The following is a 17,833-nucleotide window of genomic DNA, read 5'->3' as shown; positions in this document are numbered from 1 at the left end:
GGGGGGGGGGGGCGGGAATACAGTACTGGCGGGGCGGTTATTCGCGCCAGGGTCCTCTGCATGGCAGGGGAGATGCACGCACACACAGACACACACACACACACACACACACACACACAGAGTGCGACCATTTCGCGCGGGCGTTGTTCTCTTTTGATCCGCCCCCTCCAAGACGCCGGGGCTGCCTAGGTTCGGCCCACGCCGGGCGGGAGGGGCAGGCCTCTCCAGCTGCGTCCGGCCCGCGGTAAAAGGCGTGTCTCCCCCCTCACCGTCGCCACCACTACTCTACCCCACCCGCCCCCCCCGCCCCTGAAGCAGAGCCCTCGGCCGCGTGGGCGTGGCTGTGTATTCACTTTTGAGAACCACACTAGCGCAGGAACATGGATTACCCGACGTGTTCGGTCCCCCCCCCCCCCCACCGGGGTCGGCCTGCGTTGCGGCCGTGGCGGGAGGCTGCTGGCCGGGGCAGCCCTTCCAGAGAGGCATGCTGCTCCTTCTTGTCTGTGGGTGTGGCCACGAGTCGGGCCCATCACTCTCTGAACAAGGGGCGGGCAAAGGAAGGAGGAGTCGAGAGAAGGAATAATATTCTTCCGATATTAATACCCCCGGACAGGGCCAACACAAAGAAGCCTCAGGCCGCCAAATCGGATCACATGCCCGCGATCGAAATGTCAGCCGGACTCTACGGTGATCCTCGCAACGAGGGAGCCCGCCCGGGGTTGGTGACGGGAGCCCAGCTCCAACGGCGCCCGATGCCCATTGAGTTACAGGCCGGACTGGCCTGCTACTTGGGTGATGGCCCGCCACTCTTAATAGCATTCCTACCGGGAAGAATGCAGGCCAAGGCCGCGGCCCTGAGCCCAGCGGGCGGACACACGCACACACACACACACACACACACGCGGAGATCTCTCAGACCTGCCTATTGACCAAGCCCGAAGGTCGAAAAGGAGTGACGACTCCCTCCCGGAGCCTCCCAAGAGCAAAGGCCTTGGCGGCCGGTGTCGAAAAGCATGCGAGGGCATCGCCGAAGTACCTGTGTAGTCTGTGGATGCCCCCTGCTCGTGGACCTCCTCTCGGGCCCCCCCCCCCTTCTATTTATGCCTTTTATTTCGCTCGTCCGCTCGCTCGCCCCAGGCCGAGTTACCCTGTCTCTTGGCGGCCGCATCATCTTCGGCCGGCGATAACCCCCCCTCCGGCCCAGGCAACACCGAAGCAGAAGCACATTTCCGTTATGTCTCCCGTCAAAGACCCGCGCTCTCTTGGCACAAGACTGAGGCCGTGGGAGCCCTGCCACATTTCCCGGATGCACCCGTGACCATCGCCGCCGTCAGTTCTGAGATGCGTTGTTGAGTTCCCCCCGCTCCCGCCCCCCTCCCTGTTCCTGGGCCTGATCGCCGGCCCTGCCCTTTTTTTTTTTTTTTTTTTCTTGGACCCCCGCCTTCCTGGTCGATCATCGCCCTGGCCCAAGTCCCAGTCCCATCCACTCCAGCTTCCCTCCCTTCTTTTTCTCCCTCCCTCTCCTCTCCCCCCTCTTCCTCCCTCCACCACCTGTCATGAATCCCCCTGCCAAGCCTCAGTTCATTGCCCCCGACGTGTGTTGCCCCCGTCCGCCCGACCGTCCTCTTTGTCTTGCTGCCCATTCCGGCCTCCCCCTAACGCACCCACCACTCCTCCCTCTCTTTTCCCCGACCCAGATCCCCCTGATTGAGCCGTCTGCCCTCCTCGATTCCACGTACGAGGAGAAGCTCGGCGAACTCAACGGTGCGCATTCTCTCGGCACCCTCCACCCATTCGTCGCCTGCTGGCACCAGCCCTGACCCCCCCCCCCCCACCCACCCTCCCAGCCTTCATGTCGCTGCCCAGTTCCGAACTGAGCTCCCGTTTCAAGCTCCTCCTCGAGGCGAAGGAGCTTCTCGATGAGCGAACCAGTGCGCCGCTCCCCCTTCCTCCCCGCCCCTCCATCTGCTCATTTGGTTTGATCCCATTCTCCTGACAAAGCGCGACTGCTTCTCCGCCTTTCCCTTCCCTGGAAGCTTCGGGCCGGCCAAATCTCCTCGCCCTGCCGCTCGGGAATCCCCCGGCAAGAGGAGGTCAAGGATGTCCCTTCCCCCCCCCCCCCCCGCCCCTCCTGACACCGACAGCCGAAGTGATCTCCTCCGCCATGGACGTCGATATCGTGCCCCGGTCTAAGAGCTCCCCCGGTGGCCAGTGATGGTTGTCCGTCCACACCTCTAGCAACTGGCGAATGTCAGGAAAGAAAAAAAAGGTAAATAAATTGTGAAGCAAGAAGGGCAAATCGATCCCCCCCCCCCCATCCTGGAAGGGAGGGCGCGGGGGGGACCGTGGTCAACCGCCAGCGGTCAACTGCAAGTAGCCCCCTCCAAAGAGATGGAGAGAGAGAGAGAGAAAGAGAAAGGCCGAGGCAAGGAGGGGACAGCTATGCCCCGTGGTGTGCTTGTCCTGGCCCGGGACCCAGAGATCGGAGGTATACGTAGCTGTGTCGGCAAATGTGAGCAAAGGAAGTCCAGCACGGAAGGGCCAGCCAAAAACCTCGCACCTGGGGCGGATCGGCGAGAAGAGCGCCTGCCAAACGTTGGCAAACACGCCCAGGAGGCCAACCTTGCCGCTGGTTCGGGACCGGCTGGTGTAGGGGTTGATGGTCTCACTGGTGCGGGCCTATATTCGCGCGCGCGCGCGCACACACACACACACACATCCGCGGACGCCGATGCGCCCGCAGCCACACGGACGCACACAGAAGCGGCACGCGCAGACGCACAGAATGGGGGATTGTTGCCATGCTCCCGAGGGTCAGTGAGGGGCTCATCGACACGGAGCAAGGGAGGGCGAAACGCACATGCTCGAAGGTGGTTTGATTGTGAATGTGCAGCGACCAGTGCATGAGCGCCAGGCCACCCAGAGCCAGGGTGATGATGGCCCCAACGATGATGAGGACGACACTGTCCCAGTCGTCGCGGCCCGGGGAAAATACAAACACACACAGACCCGCACCCAAACACCGGCCGCGAAGGGGGGGAGGGGGGGGGGGCAGGGAAGCGCATCACCATTGCGGGTTAGAGATAGCAAGGCCGAAGAAGAAGAGGAAGGAGACAAACGGCAGGCAGCATTCACCGGGCCGACGAGGGGGACCCCAAGCCAGACGCACCTGCCTGGGCGTGCGGAAATGAACCACATCGTCGGACTTCGAGCATCCGAGCCAGACCCCATCCCCGGAGGCGGGTACAGGGCGTCCGTCAGGAAGAGGTACTGGAAGACCAGGCCCACGATCCCATGGACGCCCAGCAGGCAAGTGGCCGTTGTGAAAAGGGTGAAAGACCGATGGTTGCGACGGCCAATGCAGTTGTTGATCCAGGGGCAGTCTGACGTCCGAGCGCCGGGGGTCAGCAAAACCATGTCACAGGGCCGAGCCAGGAAGGAGCAAGGCTGGCGGTATACGTACGATGATCGAAGCGGTCGACGCAGCGCTTGCAGTCGTGGCAATGCGATGCCCGCGGCGGCCGGTACAGTCCGCAATACTTACACCACTTGGTGCGGATCGAGAGGGTCACCTCGCCGGACTTGCCATGCACACGTGGCAGGACAAACTGGTAGTAGGCAAAGTGAGCTCCCCCAGGAGGGGGCAGGCCCTTCGGCGAGGGGCCTGCAGTGTCCCCGCTCTCGGGATCGAGATGGCTCTGGGGTTCCGAGGGGGGGTCACCCCGCCTGGCGGGTGGCCGGGCCTGGCCGATGGGTGCCGGCAGGGTCCCCGGGTCGGTGGTCGAGCAAATCGCCAGCGACAGGATGCAAGTGAGGCTATGCAGCACGAAGAGGACAATCTCCACCACGGCCAGGCGGCCATACGCCATCAAGTCCGGCAGGCTATGGGAAATCGACAAATTCGCCACAAAGACCCAGCGAGCGAGAGTCAGAGGGCCAGGAAGGGATGTGAGCCCAAATGAAGGATGCCCTCGCGCCTGTCCGGGGGGAAAGGGGAATGGATAAAAAGGGGCAGAGGAAGAGGAAGAAGAAGAAGAAGAAGAAGAGGGGACACGCAACGTACACCGTCGCACAATACAAGGCTGACATGGCCAGGATGAGAAAGAAGGAAATCCCAATGGTTAGGCGACCGCCGGCTGGGCCGATCATGAACCGGCCCCCCAGCACGGGCGTCGCCGCATCATCCGCATCCATCTCCCGGAGAAGGCGCTCAGCCTCCGGATCCGGGCCGCAGCAGCCGGTGTCCTCACCGGCCGGGGGGGGGATCAGTGCCGGGGCCGGGGCCGGGGCCGGGGCCGGGGCCGGGGCCGGGGCCGGGGCCGGGGCCGGGGCCGGGGCGGCAGTCATCGAGGCTTGCAGGGAGTCAGAGACAAGGAGGAGGTCCAGGGAGGAGGGGGAGAGAGAGGGAGGAGACGGAGAGGGAGGGCAGCGCAGTGCGGTGCACGGGGCAGGGCGGAGGAGGCATGCACCAGGAGATCTCTGTCTTACGGGCTCGGCCGAGGGAGACACCGCGTCGAGGGTGGTGGCCCTTGAAAGTATGCGTGCTCTCCCCTGGCCCCGCCATACCTGCCTCCTGGGTCTCTCTCGCCCCCCCCCCCCCCCCCCTCCCTGCGGAACCAGCGCAGAAACCAGGCCAAGGATGCCGGCATGGCTACCAATGGACCGGATATGCTCGGCCCTGGCCCCGGGTACGCGGGTGCGGGATGCGATTACATGCCCCCCCTCCCCCAGACTGGAGGCATGTACACCGGCAACATGCTTGTGTGTACTTTCGGGCGCGCGCGCCCGGCGTTTATTCTGTGCGCACAGGGGGCGACACAGCCATTGTGCGTTGGCAATTCTAAACGGTGTTCAATTCGGCCACCAGCGACCCCAGCGGCCGGGTCAGGAAACCAACCAGACAGTTGGCCAAATGCAGATCGCAGGGCACCTCGGGGGGGCTGGCCGGGCAGGCGCCGCCGGCTGCCGGGCAGACCCCCTTGCCGGCCAGCAGAAAGCGTATCCCCGGGTCGCGCAAAAGTAGGTCCATGGTAATCCGGCTCTGTGCCAGCCAGCCAGCCAGCCAGCCCAAGCGCATGCGTGTGAGTGCCCCCCGAAGACAGAGCGAGGCGGGACGGAATAGGGCAACCAAAAGACAAGGCCAAAAGTGCCGGAGCACAGCAGAAACGCACCCGCGACACGTCCATGGTGTCGAGCCGCGCGCGAAGCTGGGCCAGGTCACCAGGTGACCGGACCGCGTGCCGGAACTGAGTGAACAGGCGTCGCGCCATGTGCATCAAGTCCACGCATTGCTCCAGCCGGGGCGGCATGCCGGCCCCGCCCAGACACACGGACCCGGCCGACAGCCCGAGAACCCGGCGCCAGTGGCTGCCAAAAAGATCCTCCAGCATGCCCATGGCGGGGACCGTCACGCCCGGGCATTTCCCCCGGGGGGCCGGGGGCAGAAGCCCCACCGGCCCAAAGCCCACCCCCGGGGCCAGAGTTGTGGCCGGCTCCACCTCCGGCATGCTGGGGGCCAAGACCGGGGCCAGGTCCACCTGGGGCATCGATTCGTCGTCCAGGAAGCGCAGCTTGCGGAAGACCGCGCGCCGGGGGGGCTCCCCATCCGGGCCGGCGCCCGGCGCGCCCTCTCGATCGGCCATCAGCTCATCGCCGGGGGCGGCCACCAGCGCCAGCGGGGCCAGCACCGCCAGATCGGTGGGCTCCGGCCCAGCCGGCTCCAGGCGCGGGGTCTTTCGGGGCGACCCGGGCGGCACGATGGCGGCCTGGCTGGCGCCCGGCAGCGGCCCGGTCGGGCCCCGGGCCGGCGATGGCGCCGGGCTGGGCGACGGGTCGCGCGACCGGCCCGGGCTCTCCGGGACCCGGCGCCGTGGCGTCAGCACAAGGCGCGCGTCGGCCCCGGCGGAGGGCGACTCGGCAGAAAGTAGCGGCGGAGGACACGGCATGGCCAGCTCTTCGGCCATGGCTGAGCTCGGCCCCGGCAGCGTGCTTGCCTCCGGGGGCGAGAGCGAAATCATGCTGCCGAATGGTGTCCATCCCGGACAGGAGGTTAGAGCAATGCAGCGGGGCAGGCCACCAGGAGATCAGATGCCCGGCCGCCCGATAGGAGGGGAGGAGGGAGGGGGGGGGGGCGAGGGCGAGCATCGACACGCACGAGTATGGCCGCCGAGGGGCCGCCGGTGTGGCAGCCTTGGTTGGTGGAGGTGGCCGGGTGCCGGGCCAGGCGCCGGGCTTCCGCGGCGACCCCGGCAGGGGACCGTCCGCTGGCCCGGGCTGCTGCCGGGCTTGCACGTCGGTGTCGGGGTCCGGGTGCGCGCGGACCGCGCTCTCGGGTGCCGGGCTGCTGGCCGGCGGGCGAGGCCCGGCCCTCGAGGGGGGCGAGCTTGATGGCGGGCTCGCCGGGGCCGGGCTGGCGTCCGGCTCGCTGGCCGGGGCGGCACGGGGCGTGGTCGCACGCGGCCGGCTGGGGGTGGCCGGCTTCCGGGGCCGAGCTCGGCGCCGCTCCTTGGCCTGTTGCTCCTTCATCAGCATCTCATAGACACCGGCCCCGGCAAAGACGGCGTCCAGCTCGGCGGCGAAATCCCGATCGCCGCTTTCCTTGTCCACCGCCCGGCCGGCGGCCGCCTGGCCGAGGGCCACCGCCTCCAGGTCGACCACCTCCGACGAGTCGATCGTGCTGCTGAGCTTGGTGCTGAGCCCATAGCCGCCGAGTTTCTTCAGGGCCATGTAGTGCGCCCGGCATTGGGACCCCGTGCGGCCGAGCTGGAAAATGCTGGCCGCAAAGCAGCCCCATTTGCCGGTGCGCGCCGGGTCCAGGGTCTGGCACCATGGGGCCGCGGAGTCGAGGTCAGTCATCGCATCAAGTCGGCGGGGCCTTCGCCCTGCCCGAGCCGCCGGCGCGTCCTCTCGGCCCCCCCCCCCTGTCCCTGGGTCCCGGTATCCCTGTGTCCCTGTGTCCCTGGGTCCCGGTGTCCCTGTGTCCCTGTGTCCCTGGGTCCCTGTGTCCCTGTGTCCCTGCTCCCCGGCCCCCCTTTTGTCCTGGCCCACTGGCGGGCAACGCACTCGCAAGGCCTTGAGGAAGGTCCGCGTGTCGCCGGTGGACCAGCGGCCAGCCGCCGCGTCGACGCTCGGATGGGTGAAACGCGTGAAGTAGGCTATCGGAGGAGGCAGGGCGTTAGTCCGCGGTCGGCGCGCCGCATGCCGCGCAAGTGCACCCACACACCCACACACCCACCCACATACACACACACACACACATATACGGCGTACCATTCATGTTCTGTTGGACTTGGCCCCAGGCAGTGGCGCGGGCGGGCGGCCAGTCGGCTGAGCCTTCCGGCTGGGCCTCGAACGCCGGCATGCCCAGCTCCACCAGAGGGCAGGCGGGCTGCTTGGCCGGGCGCTTCCGCGCGGGCGGAGTGCCTGCCGAGGTTGGGCCCTTGGTGGGCTTGGCCGGCTTGGTGGGCTTGGCCGGCTTGGTCTGCTTGGCCGGCTTGGCCGGCGAGCTGGCCGACGATGCGTCTGAGATCGCACGGGCAGCGGGCTTGGCGGGGGTGCTCTTGGGAGTGGTCGGGGTGGCGAGCTTGGCCGGCATGGTCTTGGGTGGGGCAGACTTGCCGGCGGCCACGGGGCTGGAGGACCGGCGGGCTTCGGCCTTCGGCACCGCGGCCTTCGTGGAGGCTGGCTTTGGCCCGGGGGGTCGGACCGGGGCCAGATCCGAAGGGGCGGATTTCCCGCGTGGCGGGATGCCCGAGAGGCTGGGCGCCGGCTTGGGCGGCACGGTCGCCGGGGGGGCGGGCCTCTTGGCCACCGCCACCGGGGCAGTCGGAGCCGGCACGAAGGCCTCCTCGGATGGAGAATCATGCCGGGCCGGGCTGCCATCAGATGCAAGCCACCTCGGGCCGAAGTCCTCAGGTGGGGAGGAATCCACCCCGTGGCCGCCCTCATCGCTGTCCAGCATCAGCATCCGGCCCATCGGGCCGAGGAAGTCCGATTGGGGGGACATGTCGAAGGCATCAATTTCCGGGGCAGGCGTCGCCTCAGCCGGGCCTGCGGTCGAGGGGGTGGGGTGGAGCCCGGCGCGGCGGGCAGATTGCGGCGTGGCCGGGTCGCTGCCCACATGAAAGGGGTCGCTTGAGGGGGGTGGCGTGTGGAAGCGACTAAAGGCCCGGGGGGTGGAGGGGGCGTCCTTGGCCGGGTGAGAGGCCCGCTCTGAAGGGGGTGGGCCGCGAGGGGCTGCGCCCCAGGGCGCCACTGACCGTGGCGCCAGTGGCGGTGGGGGGGAGGGGGGGGCCGGGGTGGCCGGCGAGGGTGGAGGGGATGGCAGGGTGGGGGGAAAGGGGGGGGGGGTGGGCAGGAGAACGGGGGGGGGGGGGGGGGGGGGGGGGGGGGGGGGGGGGAGGGGGGGGGGGGGGGGGGGGGGGGGGGGGGGGGGGGGGGGGGGGGGGGGGGGGGGGGGGGGGGGGGGGGGGGGGGGGGGGGGGGGGGGGGGGGGGGGGGGGGGGAGGAGGGGGAGGGGAATGGACGTGTGGGAGGGGGAGCTTGGGGGAGAAGGGGGGAATGCCTCTCGGGCCGGGGGGTGGCCAACACAGGTGGAGGCTGCCGAAGAAGGGCGTCCGCTCGATCGCCGTCCGGGCCCTGTCTAGCGGCCAGGGGCGCTCCGGCGCATCGGGCCGCGCTCCTCCGGGCGGATCTTGTCCGGCGAGAGGATCAGGAGGGCGAGGGGAGGTGCAGGCCCGGCTCGCACAAAGGTCAAGCTGCCTGATCAGCGGGGTGTCCTTCGGCGGGATGGGCTCCGGGCCGAGTCATGCCGAGAGGGCCTTTCGGGCGTGCCCTACTTTTGTTGCCCCCTGGCCCGTTTCGGGTTCCTCTGTCTCTCTGTCTCTCCGTCTCTCTGTCTCTCTCTCTCTCTCTCTCTCTCTCTCTCTCTCTCTCTCTCAACGACCCCTCCTCGGCTAATGTCCGGCAGGGCAACCCCCATCTGCCCGGGGCTCGGAGCAACCGGGAATTCAAATAAGTCCCACGCCTGGAACTAGTAACGGCGATCATTTTCACTAGAGGATGAAGCAAATGCCACACGGCTAGCCTTCTCGGGGGCCCCACCCGGGAATGCCATTAATTCGTGTGGGCCGAATCCCTCAGAATGGATCTGCTATCATCTGGTGGGTGCCACCGGAGCCGGTGCCGGCCCGGGGTGTGGCCCTGCGGCCTTGTCGCGGTGTGAGCATACTGCGCAGGTACACGGGTGGGGGGGCATGTGGCTCGGCGAGAAGCCCCCCCTTCCCCCCCCCTGCCACTGGGGGCCGATCGTGGAGCCTGGTTCGTCCGGTCTCGACCTCCGCGTGTCGGGCGCCCCCAGTGATGGGGCCAAGGGAGCGGGTGCTACGGCCCGAACTGTGACCTTGCCTGGGGGCATGCATCCCTGTGCCTATGCCCGTGTGTGTGTGTGTGTGTGTGTGTGCCCGGGGCCCAGGTCGCCCCAGCCGTGGTGGGTGCCTGGGTGAGAGAAACGGCGGCTTTCCAGGCTGTTGCAAGGCTAGTTGACTGTCGGCCCGGGGGACTGGCCTCCCTGCCCCCCCCCCCCCTGCGGCACGCGGCATGCCCTTGTTTCTTGCCGGACAGGGGGTATATAAAGGGCCATACACGGTCCCGTCCTGTTCAATGGCCCTGTACCGTCCCTCTCAACTGTGCGTCTCCCCGTCCCTCCCCCTCCTCGCCCCCTTTTTGCCCCCCTCTCTTCTCCCTTCCATCCGCATGATCGACAATCTTAGGACACCTACCGAGCCAAACAGGTGTCTCACAGGGCACCTGTACATGAGTTATTTCACACTGTCTGACGGTCTTCTCCCGACCGCGCTCTCCCCCTCCTCCTCCTGCCCTCCTTCCTTCCGCTAACCTTCCCTTTCTTCCTCCTTCTCTAGATTCCAGCTGAGAGCGTGACGTCACACACACACATGTACACACCCGATGTGTTTCTCTTGCCCCCCCCCTCTCTCGAGCCCCCTCTGGTGCACCGTGCGGGCTCCGGCCGTCGCTCTGCCCTCTCACGCGGGCATATGCGCGCCGCGTTCCCCTCGGCCGACCCCGAAGTGTCTCCGTGAGGGAGAGGGGGCGCATATGGTCAGCGGCCCGCGCCCGAGTCGCTCTCTGTCCCCACGCGCGCACAGACATCCGGGGTCGGGGGGACGCTCGTTCTCATGTTCGAGAGTCTCTCCTTCCTCCCGATGCCTGCTATGCGCACCCCGGGGCTTGTGGTCACCACACACCCTGCGCATGGGATCCATCCTCCACGGATCTCCCATGTGTGTGTGTCCACATGCCACGGGATTTTCCAATTAATAATTGAACACATGGTTGCCCAGGGGTCGGGATTCATCATGGTCCACCACACCCTTTCCCACTTCTCTCTCGCCCCATCGTGTGTATGTTTGTGTGCGGCGCCGCTCCCCCCGGGCGGTGGCTGGCTGATGGGTCTGTATAAACCACCGCGCCCCCGCGCACAAGAGGGTGTACCAGCGCAACAGTGTCTGTACTGAGGGAGGGGGGCGGGCGGTAAAGGGGCATCCGGTCCTTCCCTGGCCGTGCAATGATGCCGTGTGGGTTTTTCGTCGCGCGCGCGTGAAAAAGACCCCTCCTCTGCGACCGTGCTTTCGCACGCCCACGCCCCGTGCCTCGGTGTGTCCCCCCGAGTTCGCCCTCGCAGACCCAGGGTGTGTTCTCATGTCCCCCCCCCCCCGCCCCCTCCCCCCTCCGAGGCGCTCGCGCGCACATCCCATCTCCCCCTGCCGGCTCGGAGCACACAGGCATGTGTCCAGTTAAAAGGGAAACCCCAGGCCGGGCGGGTCCCCCCCTCCGAGCCCCCCCAAAAATGCACACCTCCCCCTGCTCGCTCGCTTGTCCCCGCCTCTCGCCCTCCTCCTCCCTCCCCGCTCCCCTGGTTGTTGTCGTCCACGCCTCCCCCTTGCCAGCGCCCACACGGGTCCCGGGTTCGTCGGCGCTTGTCGTTTGCCCTTTCCGCCTCCTGCTAGCCTGGGCGCCGTGTCCCGGACCGACGCGCCGCCCACAGCCACCCTCGCGGGGCCTTGTCTGCTTGAATAATTGAAGATCTCCCCCGCCCCCTCGCCTCTGCTCCGCCTCCGGTGTGCCCTTGGTCGGGGCTAACCTTCTTGCCTCGCGCTCGTGCATCCCTGGCACAGCTCCACCGCCAGCGCCCGGATGTCGGCCCCCAGTCCACACCCCTTCCCGGGGCTCCGATCGCCGGTCGACTCTCCGAAGTTGGTGGCGGTGCTCTGCACTCCACCGGCACCGGCCCCGGCTGACGACCGTCTGGCTGGCGTCGCCTCACCGGCGAGCCCGGTCGCCTCCTTCTCGGACCTTGTGAGCCGGACGCCGCTGGGGGTGCCGCCCAGCCCGGATCTTGGCTCCGGTCATCCCTCGTCCAGCCTGTGGCCTTCACAGCCATCCGACCGGCGTCCAGGGGCGATGGCAGATGGACCGGGCGATGTCCGTCGAGGGCCGCTGGCCGGGGGCACCCCGGTGCCTGCCAACGGTCCTCCCGGGGCCGGCTCCCAGCGCGACGCGTCCCCCGAAGCGTACGTACCAACGGAGTGCACTTCCATTTCTTCCGCCGCCCGTCCGCCCGTCCGCCCGCCCGTCCGCCCGCCCCCTCAGCTGAGTGCGGGTCTCCACCCGGGGGCTTGGGGCCCGGGGGGGGGGCGGGGGGGGGGGGGGGCCTCGGCCGCCCACGGTCCCGACATCCTGGCACCCGTGCGGAGGGACCACCTGGCGACCGGCCTGCCACCGCCGCCGACGGGCGGGGCACGCGTTATTGGGGCGGGGGTTATTTTGGTGTGGCTCAGCGCCAGGCCATGTTATTTCCCTCGCCCTCCCCCCCCCCCTCCCCGACTGGCCAACCCGGGCGGCCCCCCCCCCCGGCGGCTGTGTTTGTGTCCGGGCCGGGGGCCTGCCCTGCCCTCCGGTCCGCGGCCCCGGAAAAGCCCAGGCCTGTGCGGGCCCAGATGTGTGAGGCAGGCACGGCGCGGCAGCGGGCGGAGGAGGAGCCACGGGGGCGCGCATTCCGCCCGAGGGCGGGTTCATCTGTGGGGTGGGGTCTGAGCAGGCCAAAATGTCGGCAATATGTGGGGGCATGGGCGTGCGCGCGCGCGTGTCGCAACGCCAGGCCATGCCGCGCGCACTGTCATCCGAGGCCAGTGTTTTGAGCCTCTCAGCCCCCTGGGCTGTGTGCGTGTGTGTGTCCTTCCTGCGGGCCTTCTGGCGGCCAACCAAACCGCCGCGGCTGGCCCATGCGAAAAAGGGCCCGGGGAGTGCCTCTCGCGCGCGCGACCCCCAGCGGGCATGGGTGGGTGATATTCACGCGCGGCTTCACGCGCGTCAGGTCCGGCCGCGCGAGCAAGCGCATACACACTCGAGAATCTCACATCGACCCTCGCCCTCGCCCTTGTCCCCCCCCCCCCCCCCCCCCCCCCCCCCCCCCCCCCCCCCCCCCCCCCCCCCCCCCCCCCCCCCCCCCCCGCCCTCCCCCTCTCTGCCCGGCGACTCCTGTGCGGCCTGCCAGTCATTCCTTGGGCCCCAGCGGGTGGGATGCCGGGTCGGGCTCGGACTCGGACCCGGACCCGGACCCGAACTTCGATTCGGACCCCGGGACTTCGGTGACCCCGGGTCCGGGGCCGCGCGCGCAACTACAACAACAACAACAACAACAACAACAATACCAGCTCAGAGGCCACGACCGCCAGGCCCGGAAGCTGCCCACTGTGGAGGCAACCGCCACCACCACCGGCGCCGGCGCCGGCGCCGCCATCCTGGCCCTTGATGCCGGCCCCCAATCCACCTTTGGGCCGGCAGCCGGCAGGGGCAAATGCCAAGGCAGGGCGGCCCCTCCGGCTCCCCGTGGGGGGCCGGCTGGCGCCGGGCCCGCCTCAATGCGCAGTTGGGAACCGTCGCCGCCGCCGCCGCCGCTGCCGCCGCTGCTGGGGCAGATCGCGCCTCCGCGACGGATGTCGCCGCAACCGGCACCACCCCCGCCGCCGGGCAACCCGGGGGAGGCTTCGCCCGGCCATCGACCCACCGTACGCTTCGTCATGCGTGACCCGACCGAGGCCGATTGGCCCACAGACACCGGCCACCCTGTCGGCAACACGGCCGGCGCCAGCCGACCCGACCGGCCGGGCAGCCTGCCCCCGGCAACGGACCGGCCAGCGGCCCGGCCCGAGGACAATGCCGCCCAGCAAGGTGTTCGTCCGCGGCCCCGGCCAGCCGGGCCGCCGGTGCGCCTGCTCCCGCCCGGCACCGGGACGCCCAGTGGGGCACTTGCCCGATCCCCCCCATTGCCATCCTCCCCCCGGCGGCGCGCGGCCGCCGCCACCACCACCACCACCACCACCGGGCCGGCAGTTACCCCACTCGGGGATGGCCCCCCCGGGGGGCCGGTGCCACAGCCACGGCGCCGGCCGCCGCCGCCGCCGCCGCCGCCGCCACCCCCTTCCCGGCCGGCACCCCTGCCGGGGCAGCCGCTCGACTGGCCGCGGGGGGCCTCGCCGGCCGCCCGGCCGTACCAACACCACGGCCCCCCGCCGCATGGCGGCTGGGCGGCCGGACAAGGCCGACCGGTCCCCCTGCCGGCCCTTCGACGCCCCGTCCCGATCGCCGGGCCCCGCCCGCCCGCTCCCGACACGGCGACACGGGCCCGGCGGAAGGAGGGCCCCGGACACGGCCCGCCTCCGCTGCCCCGGCTGCCGAGGCCGCCTCATGGGGCACCCGGGAGCTTTCCCGGCCCGGACCAGCCCCGCGTCAGCTCCCTCCATCCCTCCTCCTCGTCCGCCCCCTCCTCCTCCCCCTTGCCCTGCCCCTCCTCCGGTGCTCCCCCCTCGCTTTGCCGCCATTCCGGCCGCCCGGTCCACCGCTCGGCGGAAGCCCACGCCCCTCCCCCCCCCTCGTTGCCCCCCCGGTCGCCAGCTTCCTTCTTTACGCCGCCCGCCCCGCAGGGGACCTTCCCACAGCACGCCCTCCCCGGCTGCAAGTATCTGCCGGACTACTTCCAGCCGGCCGCCGCCCCGGCCCCCGTTGCCTGGCCCTCCCGCCGGGCGGCCCGATCGCGCCTTCACACCCACCCCCCGGCCGACGCCGATCCCGACCCCCACGCCGAGCTCCTCTCCCCCGAGCAGCTTGCCCTCGAGCCGCCTCCCTCCCGCACCGGCCGCCTCTTTCGCTTCCTGGCCCTGACCGCGGCCACCGCCTGCGTGGACAAGTTCGGCGACAAGGCCCGCACCCGGCTTGCCATCCGCACCCACGCCCTCCAGGCCCAGCTGTCCGGCGATTCCGCCGCCGCCACCGAGCAGGCCGCCTTCTCCTGTGCCGCCTTCCACGGGACATACACCAGCAGCGGTGACTCGGCCACCCCCACACACGGGCCTCTGCTGGTAGACCCCTGGAGCCAGCGCCCCATCCTCCCCGCGCGCCTCCTCCGAAGCCTGCCGGTTACGCCACACGGCGCAGTCCCCGCCGCCCCCGCCGCCCCCCTCGGCCAGACCCCGACCGCCCCGCCGGTCGTCTTCTTCCCGCCGCCCGACCAGCACGCCGCTGCTCAGGCCCCCGGGTATTCGCTTGCCGCCACCGCCGCAGCCCCCTCCTCGGACTGGCTGACCCCGCACCTTCGGCCACAACGTGCCACCGAGCCCACCCTCTGGATTCCCCACTCGGAGTTCACCGGGTCCAACATTCGCGGGTCCTCCTGGAACTCGCCCCTGCCGCTGGACAGCGGCTTCTGCCTCGACAGCGCCACCACCCCGCAGGCCCCGCGCGCCACCCTCCCCCCGGTCTTTGCGCCGGACTTCGCCTTCGCCTCCGGCCAGGCCTCCCTGTCGGCCTTCACCAGCGCCTCCACCGACATGTGGCGCCGTGCATTGGGTGTCATCAGCGGAAGTAGCAGCAACCTCCAGCCCGCCGGGGCTGGGCCCGGCTCTGGAACCGCCACCGCCGGGGGCTCTGCCGTCACCGGGGGCGTCCCCCCTCGCGATGATGCCGCCGCGGCCGCCAGCCTGGCCGCCAGCGATTCGCCCGGTACCCTGATCGACCTCTTCCCCACGTATGCCTGCATCGTCAAGGACGATTGGCCGGCCACCGCGGCCGCCGCTCGTATCTCCCCCTCGGCCGTGGGCACCAGCGCGGCTGCTTCGGCTTCCGGCTTTGACCCGCGCATCCGCCGCGGCCTGCGCCTGGCCGGGCTCCGAGTGTGCGTGTGCCGCCTGCTCGCCCTTCCCTCGCCCTCTCTCTCTCTTCGCAGATTCACTCTCCGCGCATGCGCACGCGACATTCCTCTCACACATGACCCACTCCCTCTCCCTTCCGGCATCTCCCTCATCGCCTCCCCCCTCTCGCCCGAATGGCCTGGCCATGTGCCCACAGCTCCCGCACATACATCGTTCCAGCCGGGCAGGTGCTCATCGTCAGCCTCGACATCAACCCCGTGCTGGCGCCGGCCGTGGATCTGGGGCAGTGTCAAAAGTGTGGCGCCTGCTCGCAGCCGGTTCTCCGGACCCCCCACGGCCAGGGGGCCGAGTCGGACGCCTCCACCGAGGCCGCCGCCAACAGCCTGGCCGATGACATCGCCACCACCGTCATCTCCGAGCCCGGGATCGAGTCGCGCAGTCCGGACTCCCTCCTCCTGGAGCCCTCCTGCTCTTTGTCCTCGCTCGGGAGTGCCGGGCTTTCTCGCGTGGGGAGCCCGATCGATCCGGCCAGCCCGGGCCTCTCCGGCATGGCGACCACCGGGGGCCCCTCCTCGCGGGCTGCCAGCCCCGCCGAGCGTGGCTTCTCCGTGGCCTCCTCGAGCTCCTCGCTGAATGTCCATGCAGCAGGGGCACCGGGCTCCCCCGGGCCCGGGTCCTCGCCCCCCATGACCACGGCCCAGGCCAATTTCAACCTCCACCTGCGGCGCACCTTCCGCTGGGAGGCCACCCTCGAGGAGAAGGACCTCGTGGTGGAGGTCCGCTTCGATCCGCTGGACGATGCGCCCGAAGACCAGGCCACCCTGGAGGCGGCCAGCGGCTCGGAGTATCCCCAAGCCCCGCGCACCGTGCTCCCGGCCCCGGCGTCGGTTTTGTCCCACTCGCCGCTGCTGTCGCCGGGCTCCCCTCCCCGGGTCGGCACCGGCAGTGCGCCCCCCTCGCCGGTGCCCTCGCGCTTGAGTGGCAGCTTTTCCGGCTCGGCCCCCTCGCTGCTGGGCGGCAATCCGGCCATCGGGCATGGGCAGCCTGCCGCTGCGACCGTGACGCCGGCGGCGGCGGCGGCGACGGCGGCTGGCAGCACCCCCGGCAGCGGGTCGCCGCCACTGCTCCCGGCTCGGCCTGGCACCCGGCCGGCTCCGCCCTTGGGCCGGGTTTCCACCGTGCAATCCTCCGCCTCCGGGGCCCTGTTCTTCGAGTCCAAAGCGTCTCCGGTGTCCAGCCGGGCCATTGCCCGGGTTCTGGCCGAGGAAGACCTCCAGCCAACGGCCAGCTCCGAGTCGACGGCCGTGCTGGTGGAGCAGGCCGGCCCACCGGAACTGCTCCTTGGCCACGATGTGTACCACGGCGTCGGGAGCAATGAACGGCTGGCGGCCAGCGACGTGGTCGCCGCTTGGGAGGCCTCCGGCGGCGATGAAGCCCAAGCCGAGCACTATTTCGCCCAACTGAGCAACCAGCACTTTGACCAGGACCCCTCTTCGCCCGGGGCCGAGGCGCCCGGGCCCCAGACCACCCCGGGCGATCATGCGCCCATGCTGCGGCAGCAATCACACCCACAGCCATCCCATCACCATGCCCATTCGGCCGCCGGCAGTCCGGCCGGCAAGATGCCCCCCGGGCGCCGTGCCTCGGATCCTCGACCCCCAGGGTCTAGCCCTGATGGCATGCTGCCAGGCGGGGCGAGTCCCAGCTTGGCCGGCCGCATGGCCTCGCTCGGGTCCTCCACCAGTAGCCTGCATACGCAGGTGGTCCCCGGGCCCGGGGCTGTGCCGGCGGCTGGCAGCACGCCGGCGGCCGCGGCCGCCGCCGCCGCCGCCGCGAACAATGCCTCCTCGGCTGTTTGGCTGCAGCTGGTCCCGCCGACGCTGGTCTTTGCGTCGGATGGCCCGGCCGGCGGGGCCTTCTGCCTGAATGCCTCGGCCCGCGGGCGCCTGACCATCCGCCTGGACAACTCCTACAGCATGGTCAATGCCAAGGTCGTGGCGGCCGGCCTGCGCGAGGTCCTCGAGTGGGCCGGGTCCGGGGTGTGTGGGGTCTGCTCGGCCAGCATCGACCAGGGCTTCGGCGGATCGGTGTACACCGTGCGCGACTACACGGCCCCCGGCACCACGGGGCCCTCGGGCTCCTCGTCCTCCTCCTCCTCCTCGAGCTCCGAGGAGCATACCTCGCCCCTGGGGCCCTGGCACCCGGAGGGTGTTTCCGCCGGGCCGGTTCTGGTCCCGCGGCTGGCCGTTCCCTCGGTGGCTGCTGCCCTGGGCATCGCCCTGCCGGCTGATGCTGCCACATTCGCCGTCGGGGAGCCCGGGTCGCTGCAGCTTCCCCATGTGCTGGTCCCCTCGCCGACCGGCTGGTACCAGCTGGCCGTCCCGCCCTCGGCCTCGGCCTATGCGGCCTCCATCAACATGACGGTGCACGGGTGGCTCTACTCGCCGCGCAAGCGTGGTGGCTTCCGCCGGGCCGTGGCGCTCGGCGTCCTGAAGCGCGTCATCGGTGCTCCGTCTGATGCGTCGGTCGAGGGGAAGTGCGTGTGCCTGCTTGTGCTCCCTGGTGTTCCTCTCTCTCTCTCTCTCTCCCTCTCTCTGCCTCTCTCT

General features: G+C 70.0%; 4 protein-coding genes across 4 annotated transcripts in view; 2 read left to right on the top strand and 2 right to left on the bottom strand.

Annotated features, from left to right (window-relative positions):
• The first annotated feature begins 1,409 nt into the window (after nt 1-1,409).
• H696_02893 (hypothetical protein) lies at nt 1,410-2,416 on the top strand. Its single transcript, XM_009496788.1, has 4 exons — nt 1,410-1,595; nt 1,698-1,764; nt 1,848-1,931; nt 2,145-2,416. Exons 1-4 carry the CDS (start codon nt 1,557-1,559, stop codon nt 2,213-2,215), a joined length of 261 nt encoding a protein of 86 aa, XP_009495063.1. The 5' UTR covers nt 1,410-1,556; the 3' UTR covers nt 2,216-2,416.
• Nucleotides 2,417-2,440: 24 nt separating this feature from the next.
• H696_02892 (hypothetical protein) lies at nt 2,441-4,347 on the bottom strand (the record flags this gene model as incomplete). Its single annotated transcript, XM_009496787.1, has 6 exons — nt 2,441-2,498; nt 2,561-2,679; nt 2,861-2,963; nt 3,170-3,383; nt 3,464-3,882; nt 4,064-4,347. 6 exons carry the CDS (start codon nt 4,345-4,347, stop codon nt 2,441-2,443), a joined length of 1,197 nt encoding a protein of 398 aa, XP_009495062.1.
• A 413-nt stretch (nt 4,348-4,760) lies between these two features.
• Nucleotides 4,761-8,310, bottom strand: H696_02891 (hypothetical protein). Its single transcript, XM_009496786.1, has 5 exons — nt 7,270-8,310; nt 7,063-7,154; nt 6,155-6,819; nt 5,172-6,018; nt 4,761-5,041 (listed from the first exon to the last, which is right to left on the bottom strand). The coding sequence occupies exons 1-5, from the start codon at nt 8,003-8,005 to the stop codon at nt 4,841-4,843; spliced, it is 2,541 nt and encodes an 846-aa protein (XP_009495061.1). The 5' UTR covers nt 8,006-8,310; the 3' UTR covers nt 4,761-4,840.
• Nucleotides 8,311-11,214: 2,904 nt separating this feature from the next.
• The window catches only part of H696_02890 (hypothetical protein), a gene marked incomplete at both ends in the record, with an annotated part of 9,611 nt that continues 2,992 nt past the window's right edge, over nt 11,215-17,833 (top strand). The window contains 5 exons of the mRNA XM_009496785.1: nt 11,215-11,591; nt 12,593-13,251; nt 13,458-13,570; nt 14,004-15,250; nt 15,424-17,763. Coding sequence (XP_009495060.1) covers nt 11,215-11,591; nt 12,593-13,251; nt 13,458-13,570; nt 14,004-15,250; nt 15,424-17,763 — 4,736 coding nt within the window. The remainder of the gene's footprint in view (nt 11,592-12,592; nt 13,252-13,457; nt 13,571-14,003; nt 15,251-15,423; nt 17,764-17,833) is intronic.

The sequence above is a fragment of the Fonticula alba genome (genome assembly GCF_000388065.1).
Source record: "Fonticula alba strain ATCC 38817 unplaced genomic scaffold supercont2.4, whole genome shotgun sequence".
Classification (NCBI taxonomy): Eukaryota; order Rotosphaerida; family Fonticulaceae; genus Fonticula; species Fonticula alba.
The sequence above is the reverse complement of the archived record's forward strand: the minus strand, read 5'-3'. Positions and strand labels throughout refer to the sequence as shown.

What these genes read in the sequence shown, in the direction of transcription:
- H696_02893 (XM_009496788.1), top strand. Translation starts at nt 1,557, where the DNA reads ATGAATCCCCCTGCCAAGCCTCAGTTCATTGCCCCCGAC. An exon ending in GAAGCTCGGCGAACTCAACG is followed by an intron (nt 1,765 to 1,847) that starts GTGCGCATTCTC and finishes CCACCCTCCCAG; the next exon opens with CCTTCATGTCGCTGCCCAGT. An exon ending in GCTTCTCGATGAGCGAACCA is followed by an intron (nt 1,932 to 2,144) that starts GTGCGCCGCTCC and finishes TGACACCGACAG; the next exon opens with CCGAAGTGATCTCCTCCGCC.
- H696_02891 (XM_009496786.1), bottom strand. Translation starts at nt 8,005, where the DNA reads ATGTCCCCCCAATCGGACTTCCTCGGCCCGATGGGCCGGATGCTGATG. An exon ending in CCTTCCTCAAGGCCTTGCGA is followed by an intron (nt 6,820 to 7,062) that starts GTGCGTTGCCCG and finishes CCATGGTGCCAG; the next exon opens with ACCCTGGACCCGGCGCGCAC. An exon ending in ACACCATGGACGTGTCGCGG is followed by an intron (nt 5,042 to 5,171) that starts GTGCGTTTCTGC and finishes TGGCTGGCACAG; the next exon opens with AGCCGGATTACCATGGACCT.